At 33.6% G+C, this 20262-nt stretch overlaps 1 protein-coding gene across 1 annotated transcript in view; it reads left to right on the top strand.

Moving 5' to 3' along the window:
* FAF1 (Fas associated factor 1) overlaps window positions 1–20262 on the top strand; it is a 497005-nt gene that overhangs the window by 248473 nt on the left and 228270 nt on the right. The window contains exon 7 of the mRNA XM_060021798.1: window positions 11827–11941. Within this exon, the coding sequence (XP_059877781.1) occupies window positions 11827–11941 (115 nt within the window). The remainder of the gene's footprint in view (window positions 1–11826; window positions 11942–20262) is intronic.

The raw sequence follows: 20262 nt of genomic DNA, 5'->3' as shown, positions 1-20262 counted from the left end.
AGTGCACTAGGGCATAGGAAATGGAAGAGGAAGCTGCTGGTCTCATCCCCTGCCTTCTGTGAAACCTAACCTACTACAAGGTGACCTTGTGAATAATTATAATAGTCTCTTCTTTTCTCTGGAGGAGGCAGGTTTAGAATGGGGAGAAAATGCTACAAGTGTTAAAACACTTCCTTTGTGAGGAGAAGCAGCATGGGCAGAAATAGTGTTCACCCTGTAAGCAGAGGCAAAAGCTTGAAGAAAAGCAAATGAAACATTGTTCTCATGATCCTTGAGGTCTCTTCTAACCTTCTACGTCGGATATGCACTTCACTAAATCCATTAAGCCTGGTATAATTAAGGGAAAAACTGAACTATTCCTCTTCTATCTCTGCTTCTTATAACTAGCTGTGGTAATAGGTATCCAGCTGTGCTTCTAGCCTCGGTCTTAGCTAAGAGGTGACACCCTCTGGGTGGTATGTGTACTGATACTCATACAAACAGTTTATTTTTTTCTTTTTTGTTTTCTTTTTCCCATCTCTCCCACCCTGTACTGAGGCCATTCAGGATACTTGTTCACCCCCCATTATCCCAACTAAAAAGATAACTGAACAGTATCATGGAACTATTGTGGGGTTCACTTACTACAAGGACATTCTAAGGATGCTTTCAGATAGCTCTCATCCTACTTCTGTTTCCGCAGCACCTCACAATCTCTGCACAGATGTTAATCCTTATAATATTTTTTACTTTTTATTAGCCTATATCCTGCTATTTCAATTTTTGGTGTTCTCCCTTAATGCAAGAGTCATATCCATCAGAGCTCTGACTTAGAAGAAAGCTCTAGAGTATCATCTTTGGAAGGATTTAAAGCAATCATCTAATCTAGTCCCATTTTATGACTAGGGGAACTGAGGTACAGAAAGGGGAAACTTTACGTATGCAAGTAAATGTTCTGAAAGGATTGGTTAATTTTTTCTTCCAAAATGCTTTACAAAACAACTTCTTTTTTGTTTGTTTTCACAAAGGATATTCATCTGTGAAAATGTTTAACCAGTGTTGTAAGTAGTTGATAACAATTCGCTGTATCATTCTTAAAGTAACTCTTAATTTCTTAAGAATAAATTAATATAATCAGTGTTTCAAGTACATTATGGTGATTACTGTTCAACTTTAATTCTTGTGAGCATTATTATTAGATTTTGTAAAAGTGAAATTAGGAAGTATTGGATTGGTAAGTGTTTCTTAATAAGGGGCTACTTGAAAAGTGGCTTATATTAAGAAGAGGACATTTCCCTATAGTTATGCATTCTGGATGAAAGAAACTTGTCCCCAATTAAAGCATTGGTGGAGATCACAAGACATCTAATTGGATTGATGTAGCAAACCCATTTATATAGTTTACTGCCTATTGATAGGTCAGTGAGTACTGAGATTAGCTTGTTAACATCACACTTCGAAAAAGAACTGCAGGTATTCTCTATGGTTGATTTCATGGACAGTCGGAAACTTGGTCACTAATTCATGAATGAAACAAAAACCATTGTATCTGTAAATTTTTTTTCTTTCTTCGTGGTTTGTCTAGATGAATAGAATTATGTTTTGACAGTTTTGCTATGAACTACTTGATGGATCACAATATATCACTATCACCGCTAATTACCAAATTTTGATTAATTTTATATACTTTGGTTAGTACATTTAGCTGAATCCAGTATATCTCTATATTGATAAACAGTAATTATAGACATAAGGACACCTGAACTTTGAAATCTTCATGAAAATGTTGTTAAGAATTATGTGAAACCGAATGTTTGTTTATCTAGACATATTTAATTGCTAGCAAAGAAAGCAATTAAAAGTAGCTGCAGAGTAAGAGGCCAACCTTTGTTAAACGTGGTTTTAAGATTGTTACAGAACTTGTGGTGATGATAGCATGGTGTCTTGGAGGATGTTAACAACTGTAGCAGAGTGTTAATTAAGAATGATGTAATCTGCAGCTCAGAATTATTAGTATCATATGTTAGTTTAGCTGGACAGGAGCAAAACCTAATTTCAGTTATGATGAGGGCTCAAGTTATATTTGTAGTGGAAAGATTAACATTTCATTTTTGTGCTGTTCCTGAGACAATTTAAAAATCCTGAATGAAATACAGTCAAATGTAAACATCAAGTCCTTAGCTCATTTACATATGTGCCAGATTTTCAAACTGATTGCTGTTTGAACCTAATCTGTCATTGCTGGCTGCATTAGCTACTACAAACATTACATTTACATATTGATTTCTTATTTTGTTTTAGTGTAAATAATCCATAATTATAGTAAATTTGGTCTTTTGTTGACAAGAGCTCATATGACTCTGTAAGTTTAGAATGGAAATTTAAATTGCCATGTGTCATGCTTTTTAATTTAAAAGCTTGATATATCTGAAAGGATAAAAAGATCATTGTAGATAATAAAATATTCCCAAAGAGACAAAGGAGAGAAAATTTTGTAGGGCCTTTTAGAAATATATAAATTGTAAATTATTAATGAAAAATTCAATAGCACATTCTAAGATTATTATTTATATTTTTATAAGAAACAGTCACAATAATTTGAAAAAATTACTTCTTTGGCTTCAATATCAGGTCATATTTAAAAAATAAAATTATTGGAAATGAACCTTCTAAACATGTTATTTTACATTGATATTTGTTTAAAATATCCAGTGCAAGAAAAGAAATAGCATACATACACAGCAGGAATGAAACAGGAGATTTTTTGATCTCTGTATTGATGTTAATATTTTACTCATCTTAACTACATATACAACATTGATTTGAGAAATTTAATTTCACGGACAACAGCCGTATATGTCAGTGGTCATATAGTAGTATTAAGTAGCAATGGCAAAAAATCTATGGTTTCCATTTACGTTGATAAAAAGTGTGTTGTATTTTTGAAGTTAAAAATATGGGACCCATTTAATTGCCAAAATAGTGGTTATCCAATTGTTCAGGTACTTTTTATGGCTTATAATTTTTTTGTGGAGATATAATTTACATATAATAAATGGGTTCTTAAGTATTCCCCAGTTATATGAGTTTTGACAAACACTTATTGTTTTCTACAGTGGATTTTAATGAGTGGAATTTTAATTTGGATGTGTATATACCATTTAACAAACAGATAGTCATTTAGTAGAAGCCTGTGCAGAATTGATGGTATCTGTTTACTTGAGTGCTGTGAATTCAGAACTCTTAAAAGCCCTTATGTTAATCAGCTCAGGCTGCTATAACAAAATACCCTAGACTGGGTAGCTTAAACAACAGACATTTATTTCTCACAGTTCTTGAGGCTATAAAGTCCAAGATCAAGATGCTGACAGATTTGGTTCCTGGTGAGAGCCCTTTTCCTGGCTTGCAGATAGATGGCTGCCTTCTCACAGTGTCCTCACTTGACAGAGGGAAAGCCCAAGCTCTGTTCTCTCTTCTTATAAGAAGAGTAATCCCATCATGGGAGTCCCATCCTCATGACTTCATATAAACATAATCATCTTCCAAAGGCCCTACCTCCAAATACCATCACATTGAGTGTTAGGCTTTCAGCATGTGAATTTGAGGGGATTCACAAACATTCAGTCCATAACAGCCCTGAAACCCAAGTCTGAATGTGTTGTTTTTCCTAGTCTAGTTGCTTAATCTTGATGGATTTATACTTTATAACAATGAATGCTTCCCCTAGAACTGTTACTGTTTTCATAGGAAGGCTCTGATTTAGCCTGGCCAAATCTTCTGCCCACTGAAGATTTAAGAGGGAATTCTTGATTCAAGGAATTGCTGAAGAAGAAATCCTTAAAATTGCTGTTATTATCCTTGATACAAGACACCCTGCCTTTTACTGTTCTACCCTATGGGCCTGCTGCTATTTGTCAGGAGGAAGCCATTCCTCTTAATCAGGAATTAATGACAGGTATATAGGTACATGATGATCAAATGATCATTTCACTACCATAATGCAATCTTAAGTTAACCTTGAAAAATCACTGTGTCATACATATTAAAATATGCATGTGCTTTCTGCGTAAGTGGATCACTAAAGTGCTCTCTCAATGTGAAATAAGCAGTCAAGACAGTAAAGGTTGTTATATATATTTTCTTAATGTTGTTGCTTTCATCAGTACTTGACATATGGAGGCCAATAATTTATGGCTTTTTATGTTCTCAGGTATAAAAAAATGTCTGTAACTTCAAGTTTATTTATTGGAGCCTGTGTTAAAATTTGCTGTACACTAATTTTCCCCATACTGTCCTTCCCCCCGCCAAAAAAAACTGGATGGCAATATAAAATGTGTTAAACTAAGTCAGTGAATTAAAATGAAGTTGTTACTCACTAGAAGACAGATACTTTACAGATGACTTCTCTGTTCCTGATAAATGCTCATAGTTAAATTGGAATGGGATCCCCTCAGGCATAGGTGGACATTCATTGGCAGAATGAATGTCCAAGACTTGTGGACAGAAAAGAAAGTAGAGAAGGGATGTTCTGCCAAAACTATTTCTAGAATTTTGTTGGTGGCTTAGATATTAATGCTTAGTTATACTACTGAAAATTTTAAGGAGGTAGATTATCTATCTATCTATCTATCTATCTATCTTTTTGTAGTTCCCTCTCACATGCCTCCCACTGTCCCTCCCCCAACTTGAAAATTAAGAAACTGGCTAGGAGAATTATGAGATGAGTATATGTGAAAATGTCTAGCACTTTGCCACTAACTGCTTTTAAATGTTAACATTCACTGTGTTGTGTTTTTTGCAAATAACCACCAGTTCAAAGCTTGGGGACAATGTATATGATTTTCATTACATTTCAAACATTAATTTCAATTTGTATTTGAGGGTACAGCAACGGTAAGTTTTAATGACTGTTGTCTATTTGTGGAAACAACCATCTCGTTGTTGGTAAATACCAATATTCAAACTGAAAGTAAAATCATAATAGAGAATGAAAAATTAAAAACCGGTAAGGAGAGAATAGATGTTCTATTAAAACCATTTCTTGCATTGAGTTAAAATTCAACTGCTTTTAAAAAATTTCTACATTTGCTTACACCTTTCCTTCTCCCTCTTATTGAAGAGAAAACATGCCATTAAGGGAAACAAAAAACTGTTTTGTATTATTTCTCATCCACCTACTTTGGTAATTACCCTCAGCTATTCTGAAGGTCAAAGTTGAAGGAGCATGAATGACTTTGCATTTTGAAGGTAAAAGAGAGACAGCTTGAAGGTGGATTAACTGTGGCTAACTATCCTAACCAACTATTAGAAGACACTATTGTGGAGAAAATTGCTCCTAGATGCAGCAACTAAGGGCTCAACATATTCTGCTAAGCAGCAGCTAGAATCAATTTCTATAGATAATATTTTAGCAATGAAGTCTTTGAAAATTATGCAAATCACTATAGTAAATTCCTTTATAGCCTTTGCCTCCTCCTTGGTCTAATTTAGGTATTCTTCCTCTGTATTTCCATACCATCTTAGCAAAAGTGGTATTAGAGCTCTTAGCAAAGGTACCATATGTGGGTTGTAGGTTTGCTTGTCTGTGCATTCCTCAATAAACTCAGTGAAGGCAGAAATAAGATCTTACTGGGTCCTCTTCCCCAGTATCTGGACGACAAATCATAAGAGTTAGACCTTAGAAGAGTTACTACTACTAATTTTGTGTGTGACATTAAGCAAGTAACTTAACATCAGTTTCCTCATCTGTAACAAGAAAATGATAATAATAAACTTCATAAAGTTGACCCAAAGCCCTTACTTAATGCACTCATTAAAGGCTAGCCATTATTATTAATGGCTAAGTGAATGAATCAGGCTGGAGTCTGAGGTTGCAGATAATAAAAAACATTCTCACAAGGAACATGAATGTGGTATATCAACCCCCAAAAAGATCTGTGTTAAAAAGAACGCTGTGAGCTTGGATAACATTAGGCATAATGTACAGTTATGTTCCATGCATCAGAAATGGTTTTACCTGGAGATTATCATACTAAGTGAAATAAGTCAGAGAAAGACAAATATCATATGATATCGCTTATATGTGGAAGCTAAAAAAGAATGATACAAGTGAACTTATTTACAAAACAGAAACAGACTCACAGACTTAAAGAACAAACTTTTGGTTACCAGGAGGGTGAGGGGGGATAGATTGGGAGTTTGGGATTGACATGTACACACCGCTATATTTAAAATAGATAACCAACAAGGAGGACCTACTGTAACAACCTAAATGGGAAAATTTGAAAAAGAATAGATACATGTCTATGTATAACTGAATCACTTTTCTGTACACCTGAAACTAACAGAACATTGCTAATCAATATACTCCAATATAAAATAAAAAATAAATTAAAAAAAAGATTTTACCCTTTATCAGCTGCTACAGAGAAATGAAACTAAAATATGAAAAATAACTGCCACAAAACCACCACAGACACTTTAGTTAATGTTTTACTGTCATTGTAAGATTTTATAGTATGGGTACCCCTCAAAAGTATTCTATTTTTAATAATAGACCACCTTAAAACTTAAATGTAATAAAAATTCCTACTTGGCTTTGTAAAATTTAATATTCAGAGTTTTATCAGGTAAAGGTTATTTTCTTTTTTCTGAAGAGGAAACAATTTACAGAGTAGTTAAGTGCCTAAAATAAGGGCCTGTATATGGTAGACACAAAATAAATAGTATTGAAAGAATTATTATCGTGGGGGTGGGAGACAAAGGTCAAACAACTAGTAGGGAGTGGAGCAGGAATTCAAATCTGACTCTGTGACTCCCAAGGAGTTTAAAGCCATAAATATTTTTTCTTGCCAAACTTACCCTTCCCCAGGGCTCCTGGGAAATTACAGAACTAGACTAAATTGGTGTTCTTCTAACGTAGTTTGGCAGTCAGTGCTGGTCCTGGCAAACCTTTCTACAAAGTTATTGCACAAGTCTACCAGTCAACATCAAGAAACATATCTAAGGAACTGCATAAAGGAAAGCACTAAAGGTATTAAGCATTTGTATAGATTCATATGTAAAGATAAAGGAGGATCTATCTATGTAATAATCAAGACTTCTGGAATTCTGAGCTCCTTAGCCCAGCATTTGAAGCCCCCATAATGTTGGTCTTTAACATTTTTCAAGTTTCCTCTTTCAGAAACCCTTCTTTACATCCCCTTATACTTCTTTCTCATTGCTTTCTCCACCCTTCCCTGTATTCTCCAATCTCATCTCTGCTCAAACTAGTCTATGTCTGAAATCACCTCTATTATATACTTGTCAAATTACAATCCATTCTTTTTTTTTTAACATCTTTATTGGAGTATAATTGCTTTAACAATGGTGTGTTAGTTTCTGCTTTTTAACAAAGTGAATCAGTTATACATACACATATGTTCCTATATCTCTTCCCTCTTGTGTCTCCCTCCCTCCCACCCTCCCTTACTATCCATTCTTCTTCATAGTACTTCAAAGTACTCTTTTTCTTCTCTACAATCCTCACATCTGTTTTAACTCTCAGAATAGTCTGTCTTGAGGTCAGTGATTATATCTTTGATTCCTGTATTATTACAAATAAGAATCAAATAATTATAGAAAGAATGGATGAATTGTGAACTCCTAGTAGGCAGGGTCTTACTCATCTTTGTATCCCTAAGGCAGCCTAGCCAGTTGGGAGATAGGGTGCTGAAGAACATAGAATCAAATATAGTTTAAAAACTGGCTTCCATCTTTTTATAGCTGCATAACCTTGGGAAATTACTTAACCTTTCTGAACTACAATTTTGTGAGTAAAATGGCACTTCAAAGGTAGGCTTAAAAAATGAGAATTAGTCATTCTTTATATGGAGTTCCAAATATGCAGAACTATTCCTTAAGTGTTTATAGGATTGCCTTGAATCACCTTTTAGTATGCTAAGTGTCAAGGGAAATACAGGTGAATAATAAAGATACTTACTCTCAAAAGGCTTGTAGTCTTGAATTCAGGACTTGCACACGTGCAACAAAGCAAACCATACAAAACACACTATAAATAAATATTAAATAAGGGATATGATACATGAATTCAGAGAAGAGGCAGTCTATAATAATACTAATGGTAGGACATGAGGTAGTCTGAAAGCTGTGCAGTATTTGGGAGGAGAGCCCTGTTTGCCTAGGCGATTTCATTTGGCTACAAAATCTATATACTATCTGTAGTAGTCCCCCTCTTCATGGGGAATACATTTCAAGACCCCCAGTGGAAGCCTGAAACCACAGAGAGTACCATATTCTACGTATAGTATATTTTTCCCTATACAGGCATACACCCCAGAGATATTGTGGATTCAATTTCAGACCACTGCGATAAAGCAAATATTGTAATAAAGTTAGTCACATGAATTTTTGGTTTCCCAGTGCATGTAAACTTATGTTTGCACTATACTGTAGCCCATTAAGTGTTCAACAGCGTTATGTCTAAAAAAAACAATGTACATACCTTAATTAAAAAATAATGCTGTTGGAAAAATGATGCCAATAGTCTTGCTCAGTGCAGGGTTGCCACAAACCTTCAACTTGTAAAAACCACAGTCTGTGAAACGAAATAAAGCAGAGTGCAATATAATGAGGTATGCCTATACATACATACCTATGATAAAGTTTAATTTATAACTTAGGCACAGTAAAAGATGAACAACAATAACTAATAATAGAAAATTTATAACAACGTACTATAGTAAAAATTATGTGAATGCAGACTTTCTCTCTCTCAAAATATCTTACTGTACAAATATGATGCCTTTTCCATCTTAATTAAGCACTTATCATGCACTGTAGCCATAACTTTTCCATGTAGCGGTGAGACAGCAAAACTAGCACAGAATTCTTTTTCCTTCACGATTTCATTGGTAGAAGATTCATTCTTACTGTTGATCTTAACCTCAGCATACAATTTTTTTTTAACTTTCACCTTTTCACTTAAAGGAAGCACTTTATGGCTCCTCTTTGGCATATCCAAATTGCCAGAATCACTACTCTTGTGCTTTGGGGCTATTATTAAGTAAAATAAGGGTTGCTTGAATACAAGCACTATGATAGTCTATCTGATAACCAAGATAACTGCTAAGTGACTAAGGGGCAGGGTATTCTGGACATAGGGATGATTCATGGCCCAGGTAGGATGGATCAGGAGGGCGTGAGATTTCATCACTCTACTCAGAACAGCCTGCAATTTAAAATTTATGAATTGTTTATTTTTGTAATTTTCCATTTAATGTTTTCAGACTTTGGTTAACTGCAGGTAACTGAAATTGCAGAAACGGAAACTGAAGATAAGGGGGGCGGGGTGGGGGGCCAGGTTCCTGTATGTGCTGTCGATTCTCCTGCTCCGAGCTCTCTTACTTGACCCTCAACTCTTATACACAGCTATACATGATATCTCTTTTTGGATCTCTAATAGGCACCTTAAACTCTGATATATACATAACTTCACTCTCAAACTTTCTACCTAACCTGTTCTTAACCCAGTTTTCCTTGTTAAATGCAATTCCATCTCTCCACTTGCTCCGACCACCTTAGAGTTTTGTTTTTCTCTCACATTCCATCAGTAAGTTGTCTGGCTTCTACCTCTAAAATATATCTGAACCTGACAACTCTTCACTCTCTGCCTCTATAGTTAGCGTAAGCCACCATCACTTCTTGCTGGGACTAGCCCTGCCTTGACTCTTTTCGCACTGTAGCCAGAGCAACCAGAATAATGTTGTATAAATGTACATGTAAATCAGATCTTAACCATTTCCCAGTGTAAAACCTTCCAATGGCTTTCCTTTGCAATTACTATAAATACCAAGTCCTTTACCGTGGTCTACAAGGACCTACATGATCAGATTCCTGCTCTCTCTTTCTTATACTAGCCTCAACTTAAATGTCATTTCCTCAGAGATGTCTTCCCCAACTATTATGTTGAAAATAATTTCCTTCCCCCCACCCCTCTGATACCTTTTATAATATTGTTTATTTTCTTCATAGCACTTAGCATTCTCTAAAGTTACTTATTCGTTTACTTGAGTATTGTTTCTTTTACTAGAATATAAGTTTCATGAAAGCAGGGACCATTTTTTTTTTGTCATAACTGTGTCCCTAGCAACTGGAACAGTGTCATAAACATAGGTATGTGCTCAATAAATATATGTTAACTGAGTGAATGAACATGCTGCGTTCTTCCATTTATTATTTCCTAGTCTAAAAAGTGCCACCCATCTCCTTTCCCCAAATAAAACAAAAATTTAGTCCCTTCCAATTAATAAACTCTAAGGTCCTACTTATCCTTTATATTTCAATTTATATTTTTATTCTCCTCTGAAGCTTTCCCTTAACGCTTTCCCCCTCTCACTGAGGCAAAGTTAAGCACTTCCTTCTCGGTTTTCATTGTATTTTTTTTGAATTTCTCAGTTGTATCTATCACTTTATACTATGACTGTCTACGTGTCTGTCTACCCTCATTAGATTGTGAAGGTTTTCATGGACAGGAACTGTGTATTATTTGGGTTGGTTTCCTTAGCATCTGGAATAATGCGAGGCATTCAGTTAATGTAGATAAATAAGTGAATCAAAACCAAAATCTTAATTCCCATGGTAGTTTTCCAGAAGGCAGCATTACTGTGTAAAATACAGATATGAGTAAGACTCTTGCCTTCTGAAAATTTACAGTTTATTCATTATTAAATAAATATTTATCTGCAGTGTGCCAGGCATTATGCTTTAAGTGGTAAGGATCAAACACAAAGGTCCCTGCCTGAAGAAACTCTATTTTAGTGGGGTATTATTTCCCTTGACTTTGATCAATAATATTTCATGCTGTATATAGGTGTTTCCTAGGTATTTTGAATCTGTAATTTACCTGTGAACTCGATGGGTGACACTGGGACACACAGATTAACTGCCTAATTCTAATCTTATGTTGCATTTATATTTATCACATAGTTACATATTGGCAAAGGAGGAGTGATGAAGGCCAGAACCGTATATTTTTTTTGCTTCTAAAGCATAGCATGGAAGAGAGACTAGCACTACACTTGAGACTAGCAGTACAGATTGTTCATACATAATGGTGACAGATTTTTATTTTCATTGCCGATGGTGCTTTTTAATATTATAAACAAATAGAACCATGGCCTATTTTTCTTAATTGATGTGGCTAAATTCATTTATTCTTCATGTTTCTGACACATTTCTTACATTTTGGAACTTTGGCACAGAGTTTAATATTGCTCTGAATTCTCCAGTTTCTGAATTCTCGGTATTTCTGACTTGTAAGTGAAAGCACAATTATTTTGAAGGAATTTCGGTATAGCAATTAAAGTTCTGTAGATTTCCATACTTTCTCAATTTTTACTGAAACTGCATTTGTATACCTATATGACACTCATGAGTATAAACAATAGTTTCAAATTTCTGTTCTTCCAGAACTGCTGTTTCATTTGGAATTGAACCAGAGTTTTTGGGTATACATTTTAGTAGCATATTTGGAATTTAATATAATTGACAAATTTGCTTCTCTTGGAGAAAATACATATGCAGACAGCAGCACATGACTTGTCGAAATTCTTATGTATGCAAAGTATTTATAACTGAAGTTTAAAAACACCTTGGTAGAGAAGGAGTTAACAGGTTAACTCCCCTTGGTTGTTCTCAGCTTGCTCTCTTGCCTTTAGGAGCTGAAAAGATGATAACATTGGGCCCGGACATGCCTGTGTGGAGGTTATGGTACTCCTGGGGTTTTTTCAGCTAACCATAAAGCAAGCTAGAACTTGTTCATCTCAGAGTTCCTTGTTTCTCTTTCAGCCCTTTCAGTGCCCTGCAGGAGTCATTAAATCAAAACTTCATGCTGATCATCACCCACCGAGAAGTCCAGCGGGAGTACAACCTGAACTTCTCAGGAAGCAGTACCATTCAAGAGGTGAGTTATGTCTCACAGCTAAGGAATAAAGGTAGCTCATTATAGCTAATGTTGACCCTGTTAAAGAGGGCTTATGTGTTCTGGTTGGAAACTCTCTTTATGTTTCATTATTGGGTTTTTAATTTTAATTAACTTGAGCATCAGTGATTACTATAGATACATTAAATGACTTGACCTAGAAAGATAGATGTTGTAAATGAAAGCTCTTGATAATTCTTAAAATAGTCAACTTTTAAAACCCTGCTTAAAAAAAAACACATTGTTACATATTTCATAGTTTTATAGTAGTTATTCAGAATATTAATTTGGAGATTATCGGCAGCGTGCATTTTCGAACATGCGTATACTTTATTTGAAAGGTTGCTCTCAAACATATTATTTATAGTGTGTATCCTGCCTATTTCCAAAAGGAATTGAGGAGGCTTTTCTTAAGCAGTTGAATTCCAGCCTTGGGCAGTATTCGTGAGATGCTGTAGGGAACCCAGTCATTTAGCTCAGAGTATCTAAGAAGAATCTATGTATAGTGTAAATATTTTCATCAATGTGACCAACCAGGGCCACTGTTTCAAAAAGAACCTCCCCCAAGAGAGAAGAGGTAACTTCTTGTCTGTGGCCCCACCCACCTAAAAGCTAGTAATTTATCTGCTTTGGGGGGGAAAATGTATAAGGCTATGTGACAAGACTTGTGTTTAGAGACAGTGAAATGATGATTATGTCACAATACCCCTTGTAAATTATGAAGACAACAGTCATTGTCCACTCATGTTTTTATAAAGAAAATTAATCTTGTTTAATCTTAGATTATTTCATAAATTTTTTCTTGGACTACATTGCTTCAACTAATTACTAATGTCATATTGAAAGAACAAGTTGTTTTCATCCTAATCATTTTTCGGAAGTATATGAATTATTTCAGTAATGACTGTTAATGGTTTTTCTTTTTTCATGTTTTATCAATAAATTTCAACTTCTGAATTTGGCGTAAATAACTCATTACTTGAAGTTTATTTTCTCTGTTTATCACTTGAATAGTTTGTTGACTAGTAACTAAGATCTTTAAGATTTTTCTTGGTCCCTAATTTGAATCATAGGTTTAAATTATTTGATTTTTTTCAGGATTTTAAATATATTAATTGCCATTTCATTTTTAATCTCTATAATGGATGTTCTCTAAATTTAAAATTTTAATTCATTGAAGAATCATTGTCATTTTTATATTAAAAATAATGTTTAACTCTGGCCCTATCAAAGAGTTATTCTGGGAGCCTCATGATTATGAAATTTAAATTATATATTGAATAAAATTAAATAAGGAATTCAGTTTCAAAATAAATAACCCCAGTTTAATCAAGAACAGCAAAGATAATAGGTAAATTTCATTCTGTTGTTGATTTCCTTTTTTAAGTTGAAGAGTAGTATATCGCATGAAGGGTACATATAGACTGCCTTATTTTTTTTTTTTCTGATTGCAATATTTACAGCCAGAATTTTACATTTTTTTGTTTTTTTGCATTTTTGTTTTAACATTTCCAGTTTCTATAGTTTGAGTGTGTTTCAACTTTCTCCCACAAGGGGGCAGAGAGGACTATTAAACTGATAGTCTAAAAATGCCGTTCAGTGTTTTCAAATTAGCTTCTCTTATATTAACAAAAAGGAGCATAATAGCCAAGTTATTGTTTGATTTACAGATAATTGGCATATTGCAGGGAGGAGACTTAATTTCACCCTTTTAAATTAAACAGGGAGATTTAAAAAGACATAAAATATTCATTAATGTTCGGTGATTATAAAGTAGTGGCATATATTTATTTTGCCTTTATTACTGTTTCGATGGGAAAATACTGCAAATATTTCCGAAATCGAGTTGGCCATACTGACAAGTTGAAATGTTTAAGCAGCGTTAATGCAATCTGCTCACACCTGATATCCTATGCAGAATGATTCAAAATGACTACATCAATTATTAAAAGAAATACTTAAAATTCTGTAAATGTGCCATTGTGTGCCACAGTTGGCTGAAACCGTTCTCTGCGTCCTGCTATTTAGATTACCAAATATATTTTAAGCTTCAAGGACTTGAAAACAGTATACCATTTTCTAAATGAAAAGTGTCCTGAAAATATTTTTGCAGACAAATATCCTTATGTATTTCTCAACAAGAGTTTGGTTTCTTCTTTTTCTTTCTTTTTTCCTTTTTTTAATCTTTTAAAAGTTGATTTAAAATAATATTTGAAATGCTAGTTGCCAGGAAAAAAAATATATGCAGTTGTTTCTAATATCTGTTGCTTTTCTGTGGGCAGACAGGTACACAAAAACTCTTTTATTCTGTACAGTTTAGAAATGGAAGGTGGATTATACTCTCTAGGCCTAGGATCACACTCTGTAGGCCTAATCCTAAGACTTCTCTCCTTCAACTTGTGGAATATCTGGAATGGGGTTCAAGGAGGACAAGATGCTCTTATGCTACAGCCATGCCACCCACAGTGACACTTAAGTACATGTATTTTTGTTGTTGCATGATTGAAAGTCAGGTTGCAACACAATAAAAATATAGTCTTGAAATGATTTTGTAGTGTTACTTTATAAATGCTAGAATTTTTGCTATTAATTTGGAAGCTTAATGATACCATATATCCTAACTTGTAAATTAATTTTTGTCACCAGTTTCAGAAATCTTTTTTCAGTGTTGTTTGATAGGTTCAACAGTGAATTCCGACCAACATATAAAAGGAAGAAATAAAAAAAAAAACAACTGATTTTATTTTCCAGTGTAGTTGTATATTATTTTTATTGTAGGTGGGGGAAAAAATACCATTTTCTGGTATTTTTAATTTTTGAAAGCCTTGCATTTCTAAAAGAAATCTCTTGTAATATTTTCCCTCCAGAGGGAAAGTTCTATTAAATGAAATAGGATTGACAAAGGTACTATAATTTCAATTTTTAATTAACAAAATACATTTTTTAAAATACTGACTTAGAAAATAGAACTTAGCTGCAGTTTGAATTTTAAATAACTCTTCAGTGACCATATGTTCATGCAGGTTAGTGGTGATAAACCGATAGTTGTACAAGTGTTTGTTCATTCTGTCTCTGTGATCTCTTGCCTCACAATGCATGACTTATATCCTTTGGGTGCTCTAGACTTTAATTTAAGCTAGTTAGATATTGAGGTTATTTTTTTTAAGCTCTTTACAAATCCTTCCACTTACATTATCCTCCTACTTGTGGAAAAGGCAATGACAGTATAAAAAGGTCAGAATGGAGGGTTGCAAGTAGTCATAAGAATAAAAATCCTTTCCCTTTTTCCATTATGACAAAATAGTTTATAAAAATTATCAAATAATGTAACAATAACTTTGTGACAATCTGTCTTTCTACCTTCTTGGATCCTTAATTACCTAGTTGACACACTTTAAATTAGTGAATTTCCCTGAAAATTTAAACAAGCTTACCTTATTTTAATGAATTTTCTACACTGAGAATTTAGATTTTTAAACAGTTAATTGTACAGATTTCAGTAATTCTGATTTTTAAAGATCTGTGGCTACAAATGCACTTGGGATTGGTTAAATTAGGGGGAAAAAAGATTGATTTGCCTACTTCAGATCCTAAACCCAGGTGTGGAAAAGGAAATAAAGTCCCTGAAATCAAGCCAACTTTTCTTGGAAACTAATTCTTTGTTGTCCATCTTACTATTGCAAAAGCTCCTATTAGACAAAATATCACTTTTCTTTTAGATGTCATACAAACTTAAGGAATACACACATGACCCAGAATAACACTGATAAAAAACCAAAGTATTTTTGGTACGGAATCATGTAGTATTCCTTATCTCTTACATCGAGAAGCACTATGAAGAGCTATTGGAATTATTTAAATCCTTTTCTGAGTTTCACTTTACCCTAGAATTCTCACTGTTCTTATTAGTGTTTATTTAGTTCTCAATGGGAATTAAAGGGAAAAATCGACAACTTATAAAGATATATCCTGCATGGAATAGTAAAACATTTCACTACTAATACTAGCAATTGTTAAGTGGGAAGCCACTACTTTTGAATTAGCAACAAGAAGTGAACTAAATAAATCATACCGGTCCTTAAAAATAATGTTGGCTAAATAATTGTGAAATCATGAGACTAATTCTGATTCTGCAAATTTGAAACTCCTGTTGGGTTTTTTGTGTCTATTTTTCACTTGCTACTTACTCAACTTGCTTGACTAATACATATTTCAAACTATTCTCCTTTAATGCTGGACGTTGTTAACGGTACATTTGTAGTCTTTTACAGATTATACTAAAGAGCAATTTTCTAGTAGTGGGTTGACTAAAACTTCTTAACTAACATGCCCTTTCTGTATGTGTTTTACGTATAGTTTGTTTGTTTATTTTTTGGTTTGTTTGTTTTCCAGTATGGAGAGGGTGGGGGCTGCTGGCACAGAACTGAAGAGTAGAGAGATAAGAATGTGCATATGCAATAGGGTAAATTAAATTGTGTGCTTATTTAATTAAAAGTTTACGTGGTTTATTTTTACTGTAAGATGAACGGCATATATAAGCTCAATTAGAATGAACCCATTTTAACTAGCGTGTATCATAGTTTGATTTTTAAAAATTTGAAATCAAAATGACGTCTTAGGAAGAATGAAAGAGAGATAATTTCTTAAGCAACTGGGCAATGAATTTGAGCCTTTTTTCAGCTTTCAGAAAAGGAGACTGAGTTTCTTTTGCATGTATGTAAGTTTCAAGTTGCACTTTGTTACTGAGATCTGTTGAAGTTATACCACTTCAAATGAATAAGTCAGTAATGATCATTTTATAAACTTTGGGGTTTTCTGTGATGCTTAATAAATTATCCCCTTAGGAAATAAATTTAATATTTACAATGCAGCTATTTGGAACTGACAAGTCTTTCTTTCCCTCCGAAAGTATTTTAGAATAATCTCTATTGGACATCTTTTTTTAGCCATGTAAGTATTTCTTCACCTACATTCAAGAAGGTTAGAGACAATGAAATTTTGTTAAGAGTCGATGGTGCTTTAGACCTTTGTTACTTAAGATATGTGTATCCTAACAGCTTCTTGGCCGACTGTATTTCATAATCTGTGATTTGTGTGTTGGTAGTTTTAAAATGCCTGGGTTAAGAGATATTATGTTCAGTTATCAGAAACTAATAAACATAAGACATTTTTATATGCAAGAAAAGGCAGAGAGTAAATAATTGCACTGGTGACCAATACTGTAATAATCCTGTTTTACAATATGCACTTGACAGGTTGTAATAGTGCTAATTGAAGAGACTAATTCACACTTGCTTCATTCTATTCAAAGGCAAAATCAGCAGCTTGTTTTGCTTTTGACCAGATGGTCCTCATGAACACCTACTGTGCACTTTAAGTGCTTTACTAGAATTACAAAGGCTGGGGGCTGCGTTCGACTCCAAATGATTTGAGGAGTGAGAGGGAGAGAGAGAGAGGGGGAAAAAAAACCCCTCTGTGCTCAATGGATTTGGTGCAAGTAAATTAATTCTAGTGGACCCATTACACATTGAGCCCCCTTTTCAAAGCTCTGAGCCTCCTCGCTTGCTCTGTAGCAATGAGAAAGAGAAAGAGAAAGGCAGATTACTGCAAACAGAAATAAAAAAAAGGGGTATGAAAGGGAGAAAAGAGGCCTTGAAGCCTTTCATATCATTTGAGTTTTTCAAGTGCGTTATTTTTGGGGAGGGTGGATATATGAAAAGCCAATTGGAGTTTTTTTTGTTTTAAAGTGAGCTATTTAAGCACCATGAATATAGGCGCAAGAGCAACAGTTGACTGAGTTTACTGTGGTGAAGCTTTGTGTTCGAGGATGAATCAAATTCATTATATTCAACTCTTTGTGTTTTAACATGAATGTAGGGTTAGTTTCACAAGACTGTGTCTGTTTAGGATAATTATAATTTAATATTTTCCTTTCATAAAGTTATCACTGTAGATGTCTAAAATTTTAATCAAAGCAGATTTTGTACACTGACTTTGAAGCACCCTGACAGTTTAAAATTCAAAGGAAAGCTTTTTTAGTTTTCAAAAGAAAAGAAAGGCTCATTCTAATGGCATCGAAGCAGAGATTATTATAACTAATTAGAAGTCACACATCTGTTAGCTTTTGGTTTGTGACTTACTTATGTATTTTTTCAGTAAAATATATACTTTAAAAATATATTGCTGTTATTGAGTGAACCCAAAGGGATAAAATGAACTTAAAAGAGAACCACTTATTCGAGCCAACCGTTTTTCCAGACCTCCACATGTTCCCATAAAAATATGTAATGTATTAAAGTCCATTAAATGTAAATTGGAATTGCATAATTAATAACAAGTTCAAATGCACTTCCAAACAAAATATTTTTGCACAGTTCTTGTTAGCATAATTGTGATTATTAACCAAAGTTATTATAAAAATAACAAGAAAGTATAAGCAAATCCAGTTTGTGTAAATTTATAATTATTTCTTATCCTTAAAAGCCGTTTGTATATAATTTGGAACACTGACACTGTAAAATGATTAATTCTTATTATTAGCTTATGTAAAATGATTAATTCTTATTCTAAGCTTATGTGGGTTAAAATACAAGGGATCATATCTAGGAATACATGTCAGTTATTTTGTATTTGTATGTTTTTATACTTTCAAGTATAATTCTCTTGTGATATATTTTTGTTCCATGGTTTACTTTTGTTTGATGACATGTATTATTGACACTGTAATTCAACTTTATTTCAATTATAACCATTAACAAAGAATACAACAAAATCATACCAATAGTATTATATGACTTAAGGATAATTGTAAACATTTTACAAAAAATGAATGTCTAGAATTTGTATTTTTGGCATAATGCATCAATATGCTTTATACGTCAACATGTTTTAATTACATTTTTAGAAAATAAAATATAGAAATACAAAGACAACCACAAAAATATTTAGTTTTACTTCTCAAAGATTTTAATGAAGAGGATAGGATAACATGCCTTCTTTGATATTTAAATTAAATTTAATTAACTTCCTATTAATGTGGTCATTACTTTGGGACTTGTTCATTGAAATATTCGTTGTGGGGTGGGGAGGAACATAAGGGGAATCCCCAGACCTTCAACTAACAAAATATCCAATGAAATTTATAAGCAATGAGGTGTTAATGAATTGATATCCTCTGGGAAAAAGGGATTTCAAGAAAAAAATCTGATTAGGAAAAACTTACTGAAAAAAATTTTTTGCAGTAGACTATTTAAAATAAAGGTAAGACTACTAGATTCTCTTTCTTGTAGGTACCATAAAAAACTACCTTTAAAGCCAGAACCTCAATTAGCAGAAGTGGATTGATCATGACCATGCAGTCATTTATTTAGGTGGGGCTAGTTCTTTGGTTTCCCACACACAGTAGTTGGAGTGTTTCTCCTCATGAAGAAGAGTTTATTTCAGTATTAAAATATTAACCCCTAGATTCCTGAATGTCAGAGGCAAGGTTCTCTTCTATAGGGTAAAGTTTGGAAAAGGCTGCCGTTTCTTTATAGACTTTGATAAGTACCACATTACTTAAGCTGAGAAATGTTTTAGCATTTAACTATCCTCTAGCCATAAAATAAGAATTATATAACCTCCCCATTTTTCTCCCCACCCCACCCTCCCCCAGCAAAAACATAAGCAAAAACAAAGAAGGAAGTAAATCAAAGGATGGGTAGGTAAATGAATATAAAATGCTCATAAACATAAGCTAGACTAAGACTAGGTATATTAAGATAAGGCCTGCATATAGAAAATATTTGCATGTTTATCCTTATATACCAAAGATTATTTGTCTATAACCTGTTAAAACACGTGTATGGTAATTTTTCTTTTGTCTGATGTGTTTTGTGTATGGCCTAATACTATTTAGTCAAGTAGTTATTCTTTTTCAAACATATTTATTTTGGCGAATATGCTTAAAATTTTTTTATTGCTCAATTTAGGACTGTATTACCTTATTATTACACTCAATGTATTCCTTTTATTATTTTCTTAAACTTTTTTTTTAAAGAAAAAAGACTTTAAAAGCTCACAGTAAACATTTTCTCTAAATGACAAAATGTATTCCTTGCTTTGTGGTCATTGCGTGACCAGACAGTAGAGTACTGGATTGTTTTAAGGTTTTTACAGCTGCAAGGCAAAAGCATCTGCTCATTGCAAAGACGGCATTGTTTAATTTTGACACTGACTTTTCCATGTGTCTTGTACCAAGGACTGGATTAGATGCCACTAAGATGAAATTTGTTTTAAGTTGCTCCCAAAGTGCAGCTGTTCCC

The sequence above is a fragment of the Delphinus delphis genome, chromosome 1 (assembly GCF_949987515.2).
Source record: "Delphinus delphis chromosome 1, mDelDel1.2, whole genome shotgun sequence".
NCBI classification, from domain to species: Eukaryota; Metazoa; Chordata; class Mammalia; order Artiodactyla; family Delphinidae; genus Delphinus; species Delphinus delphis.
Note: the sequence above shows the minus strand (reverse complement) of the source record. Positions and strands in the feature narration are given on the sequence as shown.